The 19,241-nt window shown below is 44.3% G+C and overlaps 1 protein-coding gene across 1 annotated transcript in view; it reads right to left on the reverse strand.

The window, feature by feature from the left end:
- The window catches only part of LYPLA2 (lysophospholipase 2), a 794,768-nt gene that overhangs the window by 320,823 nt on the left and 454,704 nt on the right, over positions 1-19,241 (reverse strand). The window contains exon 7 of the mRNA XM_044060067.1: positions 17,333-17,406. Coding sequence (XP_043916002.1) covers positions 17,333-17,406 — 74 coding nt within the window. The remainder of the gene's footprint in view (positions 1-17,332; positions 17,407-19,241) is intronic.

The following is a 19,241-nucleotide window of genomic DNA, read 5'->3' on the forward strand; positions in this document are numbered from 1 at the left end:
CGGACTTCAAAAGTCTACTCACTACCCTCTGGAGGTCGTGATCTGAGAGCCTCGATGACCTGGAGGAGTGAGATCTATGGCTCCGTTCAGACAGCAGGGGAGACGCTGGAGCCGAATGAACGGAGCCAAGGGACGGTGACCTCGATCTCTTTCTAGATGTCAGCTCCGATGGTATGATCGGAGCCGACCCATGACTCTCTAATGCCTCGGCTCCGGCCGGAGCCGAGGAAACCACTGAAACAGCAGTCAAAGACTCATCGGCTCCAGCCGGAGCCGATGAAGCAGTAGGCTTCGAAGCCTTAGGCCTCGACTCTGAAGCTGGAGCCGAGGTCTTAGAAGCCTTGGAAGGTTTCCCAGAAGACACAGGAAGGGAACCTTCAGGCTTAATTAAACCCCTCAAAATGAGTTTATTTTTTCTCTCCTGCAGGACTCTAGGGCTGAAGCCATGGCATACAGCACAAGAGTCCTGCAGGTGTAAAGGTCCCAGGCAGTACACACAAGAAGTGTGACCGTCTGTCAGAGACATTTTCTGACAGCACGAGTCACACTTCTTGAAGCCTGAGACCTTTGTATCCTTGGACATACTCAAGGAACCGAAGTGTAATCACACACAAAAAACACACACACAGATTACACTGATAGGAATAAAAGGGAATTATTTAAAACTAAAGGTAAGTTAATAAAAATCCCTAAGTAAAACACATACACACTTCTAAGGAAAGGAAAGGAAGGGCCCGAAGGCCTTAGGGAAGAACTAAGTGTTCTTTATAAAAGGAGGGGGCTGGATAAAGATAGTAAGGGATAACAAGTCCACTACACTAAGTGGGAAAGAATTTTACACTAAACTAGCCTAAGTTTAAAGAATTTAAACTAGTCTAAACTTTCACTAACCTGGAGCCGGTAGAAAACACACCTCGATCGCTGTAGCAGCAAACGAGATCTGAGGTAACTCACGCCTAGCATTGTGGGATATAGGGGGAGCCTCGAGCCGGTGGAACCAACTCTCGAGCTTTTAGAGTGGCCGAGTCGGAGCCGAGGTCAGCTCCGAACCCATCCAGCAAGAATGAAGGCGAGATAGACAACTTAACATCGCTGGTTATAACATGGCCAATCTCCCTCTTTTGATTGAGGTCTTTGTGATAAGTTTATTCCCATAGGTCCACTCTATACAAAATGAATGCAACACTGCCAACCAATAAGAATACAGAGTTTGTATCAGTATCTGCATAAATGAATAGAACTCTGACAACCAATGAAAACAGAGTTTTTATATCCATATTTACATACTCCTAATGCACTGATGCTGTATAAATACCCAGATTGTCTGTGGAGTAGTTGTTACAAGACAAAGTACAGTTTTGTACCTACCATAAATGTAGATGTTAGTGTTCACACTGCTGCAGTCATCACACTTGGGTTATCGGCCGTCAGGCGGTCCCGCAGTCGGCCTGAGTTCCAAAGTCTTGGTCCGGCGTCGGTTGCTGTCGCTTCTTCCCTGACGTCAGTGTGACAGGGGTATAAAAGAGGCAGCAGACGCCATTTTCTTCAGTTTTTCTTGCCCCAGATGTCAGGTGCCCCCAAATAGGAAGGCAATACATAATCCTAAGTAAATTACATAAGTAGAAAACAATAGCTACAGCTGTAAGCAAATACACCATATAGAAATACATCTTAGAGATTGTATAAACAGGGAGCTATAGATAAAACCCAGGTAAGAAGGGAAGGTGGGAGGGTAACCTGGAATGCAGCAGTGTGAACACTCGATCATCTACATTTATGGTAGGTACAAAACTGTACTATGTTCATCGTGTTACACTGCTGCAGTCATCACACTTGGGTTGAATCCCAAAGCTAAGGCTGGACGGTTGGTACTAAACAGGGTTTGGAGAAGCTAGTAGGCCCTGCAAAACTGCAGTGGCAAAGCCAGCTCTGGTTTTTGAGTATAAAGGTAAGTGGTAGTGCTTGGTGAAGGTGTGCACTGAACTCCAAGTTGCAGCTTCCAAAATATCCTTGGTTGGTACCCCTCTGAGGAAGGCTGCTGATGTTGCTGTAGTCCTGGTGGAATGAGGCCTAATGTTACCAGGTACAGGTTTCCCACGGTGTGTGTAGCAGAAACGGATACAATGTCCTATTCATTTTAAAATGGTCTGTTTTGATATAGGCTTTCCTTGAGATCCTGCAGCACAGGATACAAAGAGCTGATCAGATTTTTTGAAAACCTTTGTTTTATCCAAGTAGAAACGTAATTGCCTGTGAATGTCCAAAGAGTGTAGGAGCCTTTCTCTTTTATTCTGGGGGTTTGGATAAAAGGTGGGTAAATGAATGGTTTGGTTTAGAGCCACACTGGATACTACCTTTGGCATAAAGGAAGGGTTAGTTCATAAAGAGACTCTGTCTTGATGAAAAATGATGAAAGGCTCCACTGCCATTAGGGCCTGTAGCTCATAGCTCATAGGTCTCATAGGTTAGTACTAGGCTAACTGCCCTATTGGGCCATTTGAAGCCTAGCCAGTTACCCCATGTGAGAATCAAACCCTGCACCTTGTGTCTTTAAGGTAAATACCTTAACCATTACTGTAGCTCTGAGTCTCTTCGTGCTGAAGTTATTGCTAGCAGCAGGGCAGTTTTCCAAGATAAAAACTGTAAATCAGCTGAAAAAGCTGACTCGAAGGGTGGCAGTGTAAGTTTTACCAAAACAAAAATTGAGGTCCCAAGTTGGTGTTTGTGCTCTTTGGGGCGGTCTTATGTTCTTAGCCCCTCTGAGGAAATGTCTTAATAATGGATGTGAAAAAATAGAAGGATCCGTGTTGTAATGAGCTGAAATAGCTGAAGCGTGGATCTTTATAGATGAAAAGGAAAGGCCTTTGTGCAACATCTCAGTTAAACACTGCAGAATCTGAGGAATATTTCGGACAAGAGGATTTTGGCCTTTAGCCTGGTTCCAGGCGCAGAATCTTTTCCATTTGTCTGAGTAGATTTTCCTGGTGCTGGGTCTCCTGGCCTCCAGAATGACATCCATAACAGCTGTAGAGAGAAGTGCTGACTGGTTGTTTAGATAATCTGCCATGCAGCCAGATTTAAAGTCTTGAGCTGGCTGTGTAGAATCTGATTGTTTTGCTGAGTCAGCAGGTGAGGAATTTGAAGTAAAATCCATGGTGGGCCTTGAGCCACGCGCTCCTTAATATTGGATACCAGTGTTGGCGTGGCTAGTCTGGAGCAATGAGTATCATTTGTGGCCTCTCTAATCTGGCTTTTAGCAGCACCTTTGCCAGAAGAGGCAGTGGAGGAAAGGCATACACTGTTAGTGTTTTCCAACTGAATGAGAAGGCGTCCACTTTCCAAGCTAGTGTGTGGTATGTCCTTGTGCAAAACTTTCGCAGTTGGTAGTTTTGGGGGGAGGCAAACAGATCTATGTCTGGGCTCCCCCATTTTTGAGTTATCATTGTGAATACTTGTGGGTCTAGTTTTCACTCGTGAGGATCCATGATATTTCTGCTTAGTTTGTCTGCCAATGTATTTTTCTTTCCTGGCAGGAATTGTGCTTGTAGTTGAACTTGGTAGGTCAGTGCTGTGTTCCACAAGGTCATTGCTTGCCTGCATAGGGGGTAGGTATGTGTGCCCCCTTGTTTATGTACCACATCACTGTGGTGTTGTCCATCTTTATTAGAAGTTGTCCTGGATGTAGGAGGTCCTTGAAAGCTGTTAGGGCATTTTGTACAGCTAACATCTCTTTTTGATTGATGTGGAGATGCATTTGATCTGCAGACCATTTGCCCTGAATACACTGTCCTGCCATGTGTGCTCCCCAGGCGTAATCCAATGCATCTGTTGTCATTGTTTGCCTGGCTGTGGGCAAGGTGAAAAGCTGACCCTTGTTGAGGTGACATGCCCGAGCCCACCATAGAAACTCCTGTTGAAGGCAGGGAATTAGTGGTAATATTGTTTCCAAGCTGTGGCTGTGTTGAGTCCATACGCTTTTCAGGTACCACTGTAATTTCCTCATATGCAGTTTGGCATATGGTATTAGTAGTATGCAAGATGCCATGAATCCCAAGGCCTGCAGAATTTTTCTTGCAGGGAGTTGGGTCTTTGTTGCCATCATTTTGAAGTACTGAGTCAGTTGTCCTTGCTTGTCTGGCGTGAGATAAGCCATCTGGGCCGTTGTACTTAAGCTGGCACCCAGGAATATTATTGTCTTGTGAGGGCACTAGTTTTGACTTCTTTTCGTTTACTGTGTACCCTAGGCAATTTAATAGGTTTTTTACAAATGCCAGATGTTTTAAAAGAATGTCCTTGCTGTCTGCTTGAATAAGGCAGTCGTCCAGGTATGGATATATTTGGATTCCTCTTTGTCTGCAGTATGCAATTACTGGTGCCAGGCATTTTGTGAAGACCCTGGGCGCAGTAGATAAGCCAAAGGGCAGTGCAGAGAATTGGTAATGAGTTGTACCTGCTATAAATCGGAGGTATCTTCTGCAATTTTGTCTGATAGGGACATGCAGGTATGCCTCCTTGAGGTCCAACATTACTAGCCAAGCCTTCTTGCCCAGCATGGGAAGAAGTTGCTGTAGTGTGAGCATCTTGAATTTGGGTACTTCCAGGTATGTGTTTAGAATTGAAAGGTCCAGAATGGGTCTTCAGGCTTTGTCCTTTCGGGGAACCAGAAAAAGTCTTGAGTAAAATCCTTGTCCTTGCTCCTGTGTAGGAACCTGTTGAATGGCTCTCATGTCCATGAGTGCTGTAATTTGTCTTTGAGCCTCTGCCCGTTGATTTGATGGCAGGTTTGGCATTCCTTTTATCCTTAGTAAACTGTGAAAGTGGAACCTGTATCCTTGAGTTACAATATTTAGGACCCATTTGTCTTTTGTGATGATGTGCCAATTGTCTGCAAAAAGTGCAAGTTTCCCTCCCAAAGGAGCTACCAAGAGTGATTTGCTTGGCAGTCTGAGGGGTAAGTCATTGTGATAGTCTTCTGATAATTTGAGACCTGTCTTCTCCTCCTTTCTGGGTTGTGGCACCCCACTGTCGTGGCTTGTAAGAGCCTTGTGGCTGACCTCTGCCCCTTGGGCGCCTGTATTTGCCCCTCTGTGGTCTGTCAGAAGTTGGAAAGGACCAGTTTTTGGTTGGCCAATTTCTGCTGAAACGAGGGGGTTGGACCTGTAAAAAATCCTTGACCGTCTGCATAGATTTTGCCTTACCCTCCATTTTCTTTAAAACCTCTTCTGCTTTCACACCAAATAAAACATCCTGCTGTAAGGGTGCATCCAATAACTTTGCTTTAACAGGATCAGGTAAAGTTTGTTCTTTTAACCAAGCATGTCTACGAATGACAGACCCTGTTACAGCTGCTCTGCAAGAAGCTTCCAATGAATCAAATCCACATCGTAAAGTATGTTTTCCCACTTGTTCTGCTGCATGCAACAAATCTTGCATTTCCTTGTAATCAGGCTGCTCTGTATGTGTGCACATTTTTTGTTTTAATTGAGACATCAAATATTGTTGATATTTCAGCATGTGAAACTGGCAATTTAAGGCCCTCATAGCTAGAGTAAGCTGAGGTATATACTTTCTTTCCCCATCTGTCTAGTGCTCTAGAATCCCTTTCAGACGGTACAGGATTTTTAGCAATAAAGGCCTTAACCCCTTTGGGACCCTGGGAAATGGTTTCTGGGTCAGCAACAGGGCTTTTATATAGGAATTTATGTGAGTCAGGGACTCTGTAGTATATGTCTGGTTTGGCTGGTGCAGGAGGTAATGAATCTGGGTTAAGGCTAGATTCTGAATAAACATCATCCACAATGTCTAACACAGGTGGAATAGCAAGGGGTCTGTGCTGGGGTAGTAAGAGGAACTCTCGGAGCCTTTTCTTAGGATCAGAGTAATCCTGGCCTTCCCAGTGGAAATGTTCTCTCATGGTATGTAAAGTTTCCCCAAAAGAGTAGTCTTCTGGGGGAGATGCTGAAGGAATAGACTCTTCAGCATCAGAGTCTTCATAAGGGGGAAAGCGTACTCTTGTTCCTCAGAAGAATCTGAGGTAATGGAAACCTGGTCAGAGGAAGTGTAGTCCTCCTCCTGTCTAGGCCTTTTGTCAGGTGGGGGATGGGAAAATACAGTTTTGTACCTACCATAAATGTAGATGTTCGAGTGTTCACCCTGCTGCAGTCATCACAATTGGGTTATCCTGTCGTCAGACAGTCCCGCAGTCGGCCGGATTTCCAAAGTCTTGGTCCGACGTCGTTTGCTGTCGCCTCATCCCTGACGTCAGTGCGCCAGGGGTACATATATTGCAACCAATGCCATTTTCTTCAGTTTTTCTTGCCCCAGATGTCAGGTGCCCCCAAAAAGGTGATCCAAGTCAGTACCAAAAAGTGAGAACACTGTACAGACACAAAAACCCTTCAGCTATAAGCAAATACATCAGTAAGGCATAGCAGAGGTTTAGCCAGTAAATAAGAGGGGTTGGAGGGAGGGTAACCTGGACTGCAGCAGGGTGAACACTCGAACATCTACATTTATGGTAGGTACAAAACTGTACTATGTTCATCGTGTTACCCTGCTGCAGTCATCACACTTGGGTTGAGTCCCAAAGCTAAGGTAGGGTGGAGGCATTATAGAAGGTTAGAGGAGGCAATGAGCCCCTGCAGAACTGCAGTGGCGAAGCCTGCCCTGGACTTAGAATAAAGAGGTAAAGTGATAGTATTTGGTGAAGGTGTGTACAGAACTCCAAGTTGCAGCTTCTAAAATTTCCTTGGTAGAAACCCCCCTGAGAAAGGCTGTAGAGGTAGCTGTTGCCCTGGTAGAGTGGGATCTAATGGTAGGAGGAACTGGTTTCCCATGATGGGTATAGCAGAATTGTATGCAATGGCCTATCCATTTAGAAATGGTTTGCTTGGAAATGGCCCTCCCTTGAGAAGCTGTAGCATAGGAAACAAAGAGCTGGTCAGTTTTTCTGAAAGCCTTAGTTTTACCAAGTAATATCGAAGCTGCCTGTGAATGTCCAAGGAATGTAGGAGTCTCTCACCTTTGTTCTGTGGATTGGGGAAGAAAGTGGGTAGATGGATGGTTTGATTTAAAGCTACGCTGGAAACCACCTTAGGCATGAAGGAAGGATTAGTTTGTAGAGAAACTGTCTTGATGAAAAATGAGGAAAGGTTCCACTGCCATAAGTGCCTGTAATTCTGAAACTCTCCTAGCAGAAGTTATTGCCAGGAGCAGGGCAGTCTTCCAAGATAGGAACTGAAGGTCTGCAGAAAAAGCTGGTTCAAAGGGAGGTAATGTTAGTTTTTCCAGAACAAAGTTGAGGTCCCATGTAGGCGTAGGAGCTCTTCTAGGTGGTCTAATGTTTTTTGCCCCTCTGAGGAACTGCCTTAGGAGTGAATTTGAAAATAAAGGTGGATTTGTGTCGTAGTGAGCTGAAATAGCTGAAGCATGGATTTTAATTGAGGAGAAGGAAAGTCCATTATGCAACATCTCAGCTAAATACTGCAGAATGTGAGGCATATGAGGCCGAGTTGTATCTAGGCCTTTAGCTTGGTTCCAAGCAGAAAACCTTTTCCATTTGTCCGAGTAAGCCTTCCTGGTGCTTGGCCTCCTGGCTTCTAGAATAACATCCAGTACTGCTTGCGAAAGAGGGGCTGGTTGGCTGCTTAATTGATTTGCCATGCAGCCAGGTTGAAGGTTTTGATCTGGCTGTGTAGAATCTGCTTGTCTTGCTGTGTGAGTAAATGAGGTATTTGAGGCAATATCCATGGTGGGCTGTGAGCCATATTCTTCAATAGTGGGTACCAGTGCTGGCGTGGCCAGTCTGGGGCTATGAGAATCATTCGAGGCTTCTCCTTTTTGACCTTCAAAAGAACCTTTGTGAGAAGAGGTTATGGAGGAAAGGCATATGCTGTCAGGTTTTTCCAACTGAAGGAGAGAGCATCCACTTTCCATGCTTGTTAGTGGAATGCCCTTGTACAAAATTTTGTCAGTTGGTAGTTTTGAGGACTGGCAAACAGGTCTATATTTGGTAGGCCCCATCTTTGTGTTATCATTGCAAATATTTGTGGGTCTAGCTTCCACTCGTGGGGATCTTTGATGTTTCTGCTTAGGTCGTCTGCCAATGTGTTTTTCTGTCCTGGCAGGAAGTGAGCTTGTAACTGGACTTGGTAGGTTAGAGCTGTGTCCCATAAGATTATTGCTTGCCTGCAAAGAGGGTAGGAATGTGTGCCCCCTTGTTTGTTTATGTACCACATTACTGTGGTGTTGTCTGTCTTTACTGCCAGTTGTCCAGGCTGTAGTAGATCCTTGAAGGTTGTCAGAGCTTTCTGTACAGCTAGCATCTCTTTTTGGTTTATGTGCAGTTTTCTTTGCTCTGCAATCCATAGGCCTTGAATGCATTTCCCTGCCATGTGAGCCCCCCAGGCGTAGTCTGAAGCATCTGTTGTGATAGTTTGCCTGGGAGGGGGCAAGGTGAAAGGCTGACCCTTGTTGAGGTGATATGCTTGTGCCCACCAGAGAAATTCCTGTTGAAGGCAGGGAATGAGAGAGATCACTGTGTCCAAGCTGTGGCTGTGTTGAGACCATACGCTTTTTAGGTACCATTGTAATTTCCTCATATGCAGTTTTGCAAATGGTATTATCAGAATGCAAGATGCCATGAAGCCCAAAGCCTGCAGAATTTTTCTTGCAGTTAATTGGGCCTTTGTTGCCATTGTCTTGAAATATTGAGTCAGTTGTAATTGCTTGTCTGGTGTAAGATAAGCCTTCTGGGCCGTTGTGTCCAAGCTGGCACCCAGGAATGTCATTTTTTGAGAGGGTACTAGTTTTGACTTCTTTTCGTTTACTGTGTACCCCAGACAATTTAGTAGATGCTTCACAAAAGCCAGATGTTGTATGAGAATGTCTTTTCTTTCTGCTTGGATGAGGCAGTCGTCCAGGTATGGATATATTTGAATTCCTCTTTGTCTGCAGTATGCAATTACTGGTGCCAGGCATTTTGTGAATCCTCTGGGTGCAGTAGATAAGCCAAAGAGCAGTGCAGAGAATTGATAATGGGTTGAACCTGCAATGAAACGGAGGTATCTTCTGCAACTTTGTCTGATAGGGACATGCAGGTATGTTACCAACCATGTGTCTTTGCCCAACATGGGAAGTAGCTGCTGTAGTGTTAAGCATCTTGAATTTGGGAACTTCTAATTAAGTGTTTAGAATTGAAAGGTCCAGAATTGGTCTCCAAGTATTTTCTTTCCTGGGTACTAGGAATAGCCTCGAGTAAAATCCTTGGCCTTGCTCTTGAGTTGGTACCCTTTGAATGGCTCTCATGGCCATGAGAGCTGTAAGTTGTTTTTGAGCCTCTGCCCTTTGATTTTGTGGCAGGTTTGGCATTCCTCTTTTTATTGGCAAGGTGTGAAAGTGGAATCTGTATCCTCGTAAAATTATGTCTAGGACCCATTTGTCCTTTGTGACCATGTGCCAGTTGCCTACAAATAATGCTAGTTTTCCCCCCAGGGGGGCTGACAAAAGAGCTTTGTTTGGCCAGTTGAGGTGCAAGTCATTGAGTTTGCCTTCTGGTGGCTTGAGAACTGTCTTCTCCTCCCTTCTGGGTTGGAGTGGTCCATTGGTGAGGTTTATACTGAGCTTGTGGTTGTCCTCTGCCCCTTGGGCGCCTGTATTTACCCCTCTGAGGCCTGTCAGTGGCTGGAAAGGACCAATTCTTGGTTGGCCAGTTTCTGCTGAAGCGAGGGGGTTGTACCTGTAGGAAATCTTTGACCGTCTGCATTGATTTTGCCTTATCTTCCATTTTCTTTAAAACTTCTTCTGCTTTAACACCAAAAAGAACATCCTGCTGCAAGGGAGCATCTAGTAGTTTTGCTTTAACATGTTCAGGCAGACTTTGCTCCTTTAACCAGGCATGCCTACGTATAACTGATCCAGTGACCACTGCTCTGCAGGAGGCCTCCAAAGAATCAAACCCACATTGTAAGGTATGCTTGCCCACCTGCTCGGTGACGTGCAACAAATCCTGTACTTTTTTCAATTCAGATTGTTGAGGAAGGGCTGTTATCTTTTGTTTTAACTGAGAGATCAGAAATTGCTGATACTTAAGCATATGAAATTGACAGTTTGGAGCTCTCATAGCTAAAGTGGCTGAGGTGTAAACCTTTTTCCCCTATCTGTCTAGTGCTCTTGAATCCCTTTCAGAAGGTACTGGATTTTAGCCATGGAAGCCTTAGCCCCCTTGGGACCCTGGGAGATAGTCTCTGGGGCAGCTACTGGGCTTTTGTAAAGGAATTTATGGGAATCGGGTACTCTGTAATATCTGTCAGGCTTGACCAGGGCAGGAGGCAGAGAGAGAGTCAGGGTTGAAACTGGAATCTAAATAAACATCATCCACAATGTCCAAAACAGGAGGGATGGCTACAGGTCTGTGTTGGGGGAATAAAAGAAACTCTCTGAGCCTTTTCTTGGAATCAGAGTAATCCTGACCTTCCCAGTGAAAATGCTCCCTCATAGTGTGTAAAGTTTCCCCAAAGGAGTAATCTTCTGGAGGGGAAGCTGAGGGAATAGAGTCCTCAGCATCAGAATCTTCATAAGGAGAGAAGGAATAGTCTTGGTCTTCAGAGGAATCCGAAGAAACAGACAGTTGTTCAGAGGAAGCATATTCTTCCTCTTGTCTAGGCCTTTTGTCTGGAGGAGGCTGGGAACCCCTGATAAGAGAAATCAGATCTTCAGCCATCTTGAGCATCTGTTTCTTAGGCATAGGGCCTTGAACAGGAGACTGAAGTGAAGCTTTTTTCGATTTGGAAGGTGTCTTCGATTTTGAAAACGTTTTGACTAAGAGCCGTCGGTCTGAAAACGCCTTCAGAAAGCGAAGGTGTTTCAGAAGTACCGGTATCCTTGGGAGGTAAGTCATCGGTAGGGCCTGAAGTAAAAGGCTGCGTCGGCCTAGTACAATCCGTCAAAATATCCGTAGCGGTCTCGGGTTCCTCAACTGCGGTAGTCAGAGGCTGCGTCGGAGCCTCACTGATGATCGCAGAACCGGAGACCGGATCAACCAAGGCCTCGGAATCGGGCTTAGGCCTGGGCTGTTGATCCTTATCCCTGCGCTTTTTGTGCACGCCGGTAGTTCCGACTGCATGTTATAATTACATTTTCTGCCAAAAAAGTGTCGTGCGAAATCAAATCGTCTTTTAATAGTGCGTTTATTAAATCTAGCACAAAAACGACAAGAAGTGACGTCGTGATCAGGGCCTAGGCAGGGTATACAATAAGAATGAAAATCCTTATGAAGTATTTGCTTCCCACAAGAAATACAATTGTTAACTTTTTCTGACATCAGTCTGAGGCAAGAAAAGTTTCCCCAACGGGGTACTTAGCTTTATAGAAGACTTTGGTCTGAAACCTGAATACGAAAATCTCAGGAGTCGGCCGACCGGTACTTGCGAACTGCTTCTGCTTCGGGCACCGCACGGCAAGAAAGACTGAAGAAAATGGCGTCGGTTGCAATATATGTACCCCTGGCGCACTGACGTCAGGGATGAGGCGACAGCAACCGACGTCGGACCAAGACTTTGGAAATCCGGCCGACTGCGGGACCGCCTGACAACAGGATAACCCAAGTGTGATGACTGCAGCAGGGTAACACGATGAACATCCCCTGATTAGGGTAATTAAGTCTTCGGCCATCTTAAGCATCTGTTTCTTAGGCATGGGGCCTTGCACTGGAGACTGCTGTACAGGCTTCCTTACTTTTAATGGAGTTTTCAGTTTTGCAAAGGATTTAATAGTAAGTGTAGTCGGTCTGAAAACATCTTCAGCAACTGACGGCCTTTCAACTGCACCGGAATCCCCATCAGCCATGGAGTCGGAAGGGCGTAAAGATAAAGGCTCTGGAGGCCCTGCAATCTCCGCTTGGGAGTCGGATGCAGGCTGGGGTTCTAAATCAGCGGTCGTTAGGGGCTGCGTAGGCGCCTCACTGAAAACTGGAGAACCGGCGACTGGCCTAGCAGAGGCCTCAGTGTCTGGTTTGGGTCTCGGCTGCCTGTCCTTATCTTTGCACTTTTTATGCATCCCGGTCGTCGGTTGCTCCGACGGCATGGTATAATTAAATTTTCTACCAAAATAATGTCAGGCAAAATCAAACCGATGTTTAATATTTCGTTTGTTAAACCTAGCACAAAACCGACAACCTGTGATGTCGTGGTCTGGGCCTAGGCAAGGGATACAATAAGAATGAAAATCCTTATGAGGTATTTGCTTCCCACAAGAAATGCAATTATTAGCTTTTTCTGACATCGGACTGAGGCAAGAAAAGTTCCCCAACAGGGTACTTAGCTTTATTGAAGATTTCGGTCTGAAATTCGATTTGAAAATCTCAGGAGTCGGTCGACCGGCACTTGCGAACTGCTTCTGCTTCGGGCACCACGCGGCAAGAAAGACCGAAGAAAATGGCGTCGGCTGCCTCTTTTATACCCCTGTCACACTGACGTCAGAGAAGAAGCGACAGCAACCGACGCCGGACCAAGACATTGGAACTCGGGCTGACTGCAGGACCGCCTGACGGCAAATAACCCAAGTGTGATGACTGCAGCAGTGTAACATGATGAACATCTGAAATAAAACAGAGATTTTTGCCACAGTGCTCACCTACCTATGTTGGACATTCTTCAAAAGTAAAGCTTTTGAAAACCAAAAGGAAGACTTTAGTGGTTTTCGTCAACTTTTGAAACAGGAAAATATGAGATCGCAGCTCGAGGACTGGATTTATCCTCTTAAATTGACATGGAAGCTTGTCCGGCTAGACTGAGTTCGCCAACTGGAATTCAATCTTTGTATGTGTATTTTTTTAAGTTAGTAGCTCTTTAGCGATTCAAGCCCGGAGAAGCCTTGGGGTACAGTATCTCAACTTGAGAATCCTCCGTGCGTATTTTCTGATTGATTAAGGAGTTAGAAAGAAACCTACCCAGCTGAAAATCTCTAACAAAGCATTTGCCACCTTTTCTGCTTCAATGGAGGACAGAGCCACCTCCTCAGGGTATCTGGAAACATAATCTGCTACCACTAGGCTATACTTCTTTCTGTGGAACTTGGGGTACTCAGAGGCCCCACAATATCCATATCTACCCTGTGAAATGGCTCCTCAATCACAGGCAAAGGCATCAAAAGTGCTTTTACCTTGTCTCCTGCCTTGCCTACCTTTTGGCACTGCACACAGGTCCTGCAGTACCCTGTTACATTCCTGGAAATCCCAGGCCAGTAAAGTTCTGCATAATAGGTCTCTCTACGCTTTATGCCCATATGACCTGCAAAGGGAATGCCATGGGCTGTGGCTAGAAGTGCCAGACAGTAAGCTCTAGGCGCTACCAACATTTGTACTCTATCAGCCTCTAGCCCTCCGTTAGGGTTACTGTATAGAGAGTGGACACCTATGCCCCAGTATACAGATTACCCCTTTCCTTGAAAATCAGGTGCCTTCCTGGCTACCTCCCTCAAGCCTTGTAATGTAGGGTCCGAGACCTGAGCCTGTCTCAACTCTCTCTTTGTAACCCTTCCCAGCTCCCCTTCCACAGGAAGTGTGGTATCCTCTGACAGCAGTGCCTCACTGTCACCCTGGGTACTTACTACTACTCACCTCTGCCCTTGCAGTCACTTTGTCTAAGGGCATATCAGTACCCACAAGCAGCTGTGGCTCACCTTAAGTCTCAATGCTACACGGTAGCTCCCTCTCTGAAGTAACCACCTCACCAGTCCTGGCTTAAAGTATGTGGTCTGTCTGGGTCTCCCTCAGGCTACTAGATCCATGTGCTCGTCTCCAAGCCTGACTGCGGGCAACTGCATGCACACAAGGTACTGCAGTATCAAAATCATTCCCTGTCAGGACATCTGCAAGGACATAGTCAAACACACCTACTTGTTTGCTTCCTTAAACATCCTCCCTAGCCCAGGGCATTTGGAATGGGGTCCCTCCTAAAGCTCTGACTGGAGTAGACCACCCAAGCAAGTAGTGCTCCTCTTTAACCATTGCAGGCTTCACAATGGTTAGGTCAGAGGCTGCCACTCTCTTAGCAGTGACCTGTTTCCCACCTAAGACAGGATATGATCTCTTGAGGCAGTCTGGTACACTTGTCATCTTGAGACAACTTATTGCTGGCATTCTGTCATTCCCACTTACTGGCTCTCCCATCTTTTGTTCCCCATCTTGCCTGTGTGGACATCTATATGCTAATATGGCCCCACCGGTTACATTTAAAACATTTAACCCTTGATCCTGACCGTGTACCTGAACCAGTGGCTTTCCCTGTTACTGGCGGACTCTGTTGAGGCAGTTTAGGCTGCCCACCAGGAGTTTCCTTGGACCCATAAGCAGCACCTGGAATCCATTTCCTGTACAGTGATGCCCTGCTTGCTAGGTATAGGTCTCCCTTTTTTCCCAAAATCATCTGTAGTACTGCATTCCCTATCTGCCAACCAGCTTCTCATGTCCTCAGACAAAGTGCCAAGAGCTTGTTTCCTCACCAAAAGGTCTGCCAGCCCTACAAAGTGCTGACCTGACACACACTCACCCACCTATGAAAATAAGTGCTTAATTCAGCAATATATTCACACACACTTTCATATGCCTTGTATCTATGCTCACAAAATTTTTTTCTATAAGCTTCAGGTGCTAACTTAAAACCCTAACAAATAATTTTTAAGTGCATTATAATTTAAGCAATCAAAATCAGACAATTTAGAAACAGCAGTTACAGCTTTATCGTGGAATAAGGGGGCCAGGAACCATACCCCAGAGCCCTAGGTCAACACACTGTTTACATACTCTTTCAAACATATGAATAAAGCTATCAAAATTATCACCCTCTGAATATCATGGAAAAAATTTACTGACCTTTTAGTGCATCTGGGGTTCGGTTATTCCCTTCTCCATTACCTCCATTGTCCCTGGCAAAGAGTCAGCATCTCCTTTTCATGTTGCCTCTGTCTCTCATTTTCCTCAGCTTCCAGATGTCTTAGTCTCTCTGCTGCTTCTAATTCCATTTGTTTCTCCTGCCGTAGTCTCTCATTTTCTTCAGCCTCCAAATGCCACATTCTCTCTGATTCTATTTCTAAATATTTGGCCTCCAGTTCAAGTCTCTAACTCCAGATGGATTTTGAAGTCCTCTGAGGCAAAGCTGCACTGTCCATTTTCTGAGAGCTGTACATTCCCAAGGCCAGTCTGGTTGCCCTCCTGGTTGCTGGTCTGTGATGCAGCTGTGACTAAGGCTACAATAATTTCTGCTTTAGCCACAGTGGTATGCTCCAGTCCTTTGGCTTCGCACATCTCAGTCAACTGACTCCTTGTCAGCTTGCCATACTCCTCTGCGGACATTCTTGCCTGCTCTCCCTTACTAAGCTAACAAAAAAACAAACAAAACTATTGTGATATGAAACTGAATGTTCAAGGTGTGGCTGCTTGACAGTACAAACACCTTATTTAGTGACTAATGTCTACAGGCTACAGAAGTTCAATATCCACACCACTGAATCCCAGTATGTGATGTGGTGATCCCACCACTCCCAACCAATTCAGCGACACCCCACCACTGTCAACCAGTAATCAAGCAGCCTCAATCCTCACCACTGGCAACAGCTGGGGGAAAGTGGTTTAGGATTACCTGATCTGAAGGGATATTTTAGAGCTACACAGTTAAAGCTTAAATAACACAAGCAGAAGACTATAATTCAATGTGGAAAGGGGTGGTGATGAAAATGAAGCAGGTGAAGGGAGTTCAAGAAATAAGTAGAGAGTGGGGTTCTGGATACAAATCCTTACGGAGAATAACACCATGCAGATTACTATATTTATAAAGCTGCAGAAAGCAATACAGTAAAGGAGAAAGTAGATTTTATAGAAAATAGGTAAGAGGGGGATGGAATTTACTGGAGGAAATTGGCAAAGGAACCAAGGTACTGGGAGCAAATAACTAGAGGGGGAAAACTAACAGAGTGGGATGAGGCCAAGAAGAAGTTTGAAACTGCAGGTTAGAGGCAGTCTTCCCTATCAGGAATTGAGGCAAAGAAAAAGATGGGGGAGTCGTAAGTGAAATACTTGCTTTGGAAGATTACTTAGTCAAATCTAGAACAGAAGCTGCTGTTAAAAAGGGGATAATTAGTAGGGCATATAAAATATTGCACAGTAACTATAAGAATCAGAGGAAGTTAGAAAGGATTGGGAAGAGAGACCGGTAAAGCATTTATAGGGGAACAATGGGAGGACATATCTATGGCTCCCAAGTACGCAACAAAATCCAAAAGGTTTAGGATTTTTTTGGAAGTGTTTGCATAGGTATTTTTATACTCCAAGCAAACTTCAAAAATAATTTTTCCTCAGGTAGATCGCAAATGTTGAAGGTGTGAGGGGGAAGAAAGAGGTAACTGGGAAAATGTTTCTAGGGAGTATAATGAGACAGCAGATTTTAAAAAATTCAGTACAGAAACTATCTTGACTTTTGCTGGAATCACAAGAAATCCTCCTGCCAGTCCCTGCAAGAGTGCCATCTTATCTTATATAAGGTGATACAGGTCTTGATCTATTCAATCTTCTATGATGGGTGGCTGTGCTGAATCACGGGCACTCGCAGTTCGTCACATTGCGTACCACTACAAAGCAACAGAAAAAGTGCTGGTGTGGGCCCTGGCTATGTGATGACCACAGGAATACTGATTTAGTTTCAGTGATTTAGGCACCAAACACAGAAATAAGTTTAATGCTCTGAGCAAGTCACTTAGCCAGACACACCACTCAGGCTGCGTCTGAAATGGGCCTATGTGGACCCGTATACTATCCAGGTTAAGAAACTACCCCCCCCCCCCTCTCACACACACACACACACACACACACACACACACACACACACACACACACACACACACACACACCATTAAGGACTAAAATCTGAAAGGAGGGACTGGATAAAAAGAAAACGGTGAGCAGGAGGACTGGGTGTAATCTCCTAGTTGAGTCCATGGCAAAATGTATGCTAGCAAAAGTCAAACATATCCCAAAGCATGTGAGGCGCACACTTTCTAGAACTGTGCTGAAACAGGGATATCAAATAAAGGAAATCTCAAAATCTGCCCAATGCAAACATCTTTGTCAAAGTCAGACATGCATTTTTGTACCAATGAAAATGAACTGCAACTTAGTACTTACATTATTTTTTTTTTATTTTATAACATGTGGAAAAAAAAGAGAGAGATACAGAAAAAAAAAGGAAAAGAAAAAAATATGCATATGGGCAGGGTCAAACATACTTCTGAAAAGCATGGTCTTCTCAACTTTTTTTTGTACAAAAAGCAATAATACTCTTACCTGAGAAAATCCTCCCAGTATAATTCTATGTGCTGGGATGCCATTCTTTATTTCATGTTCAATAATAGCTTTAACTACAAGGAAAATCAAAGGAGACTGATTAGCATATGGTGCACAACTTAAGATATCAGTTTAAGACCCTTATACTTATTTAAATTGTCAGGTATTAGAACCAAGGACTCTGGATATCAGTTTGCTGCTAGAAAACCCCCTCCCATTTGCCATTAAATACATACTTCAAAATAAAATGAAAGCATGCAAATATTTAAACTATGTGAGGTACTCACTATCATTATACACATTTAAAATGCAAGCTCTGGTTTGGAACATTCGCAGTATTGGGATTCCTATGTCCAAGAACAGCTTGCTAACTATTTTTGCAGCACTCCACTAGGCCTCAGTCACAAACCAACTACATCTGCAGGGGCTGAAGACCTCTCAACAGCTCTTTCCCAATATGCATTTTGGAAACATCACCACAGAATGCTAGCACCACATTGTCATATGGGCAAAAGGTATGTGTTGAAGTTACAGTGAATACGTCATATAAGTGGTTTAAGTCAGTTCAAGGTGCTCTAGCTGCAGTACACATGTTATACTGTTCCTAGAAGGTCAGTGGAACCCCCTGATAGAATATCCTTTAGGTCTGCTACCCTAAAGGATGCCCTGGATGCAGAAGCAGAACCTAACTTAAAATACTTGGGTATTGCATGAAAAGTAGATAAAATCATACCAAAATGCTTTCTGGCTAAAAAGAGATTCAGAATTAAAGCACAAGAGGTAGTAACTACACTACATGAGTAAGTCTTGTGTATAGTGTTAAAGGCCTGCTCACATTGATGGTAACAAAACCAACCCAATTTGTCAGACATTTTGAAAGGCACTGAACAGTTTACCCTCCTGTTTTCCTCACCTCTGGTAAATCAAAAGAACAACCAATTATCCTCTTGCAAAGTGTCCTGCAATGCCTTAAGATGAGTGGGATTATGACATTCAATGTGTTTGTCAATTAGAACAAGAGTAACATGCACATGTCAAGCAAATGACAAAAGCAAAAAAGGACAAGACAGGTTGGCAAGGTACAGGATTTGATCCTGACGTCTGGTTACTGGCTAGGTGTGTGATGATCTGCAGATGATAGCCTAGTAATTACCTATGAAGTTAGCAGTCTAATAGCTTTGTAAGTCGAGCGGTGAGTTCCTACTAATACAATACTACTTCACTAAAACAATGTGAAATTTTCTAGCAAATGTACCACAAATGTTAAGATACCTGGTTATATAATTATTTCAGTTTTAAATAGAAATTCACGCCCTTGTCCTTCATGTAATGTGCTTAAGGCATACAAGCAGAGTGAGGGCCAAAATAATAAATCTATTTACAGAAAAGTTGCTAGTTCCAGAGAAATACTGGAAATTTTTATTCTGATGCAATTCACTCAAAACAAACAAGTGCACTGCACTCCCATGGTAAAGAGATGCTGTATGTATACCTGTCCCTAACTGAAACTGAACTGATGCAGGAAGCCATAATGCCACTGTGAAATGCCTCTGAAACACTGCATTTGGAACAGATGCATAAAAAGCGGGTCTATATTACATCGTCGAACTCACAGGAGTTCAAACGATGTAATATCGAACCAGAAAGTTCAAAACCCAAAAAGTACGAAAACACAGAACAGCGATTTTTTTCCCCCAGGGAAAAAACCTCACTGTTCAGGTACAAAACACATACACTTTAAACTTAAACTAATGTGGGGGACTGTGCCCCCCCCCCCCTACTTAAACAGACCAACTCTGAGATTGCACCACAGTAGAGGAAATATCAAAGTCGCGAAAAAGGCCCACCGATTTTTTCCCCGGGGGGGGGGGGTTCGGTGTTCTGTGGCTTCGCTATTTTCACATTTCGA

Source organism: Protopterus annectens, chromosome 1.part2, assembly GCF_019279795.1.
Source record: "Protopterus annectens isolate FY-2018-M chromosome 1.part2, PAN1.0, whole genome shotgun sequence".
In the NCBI taxonomy this organism is placed as follows: domain Eukaryota; kingdom Metazoa; phylum Chordata; order Ceratodontiformes; family Protopteridae; genus Protopterus; species Protopterus annectens.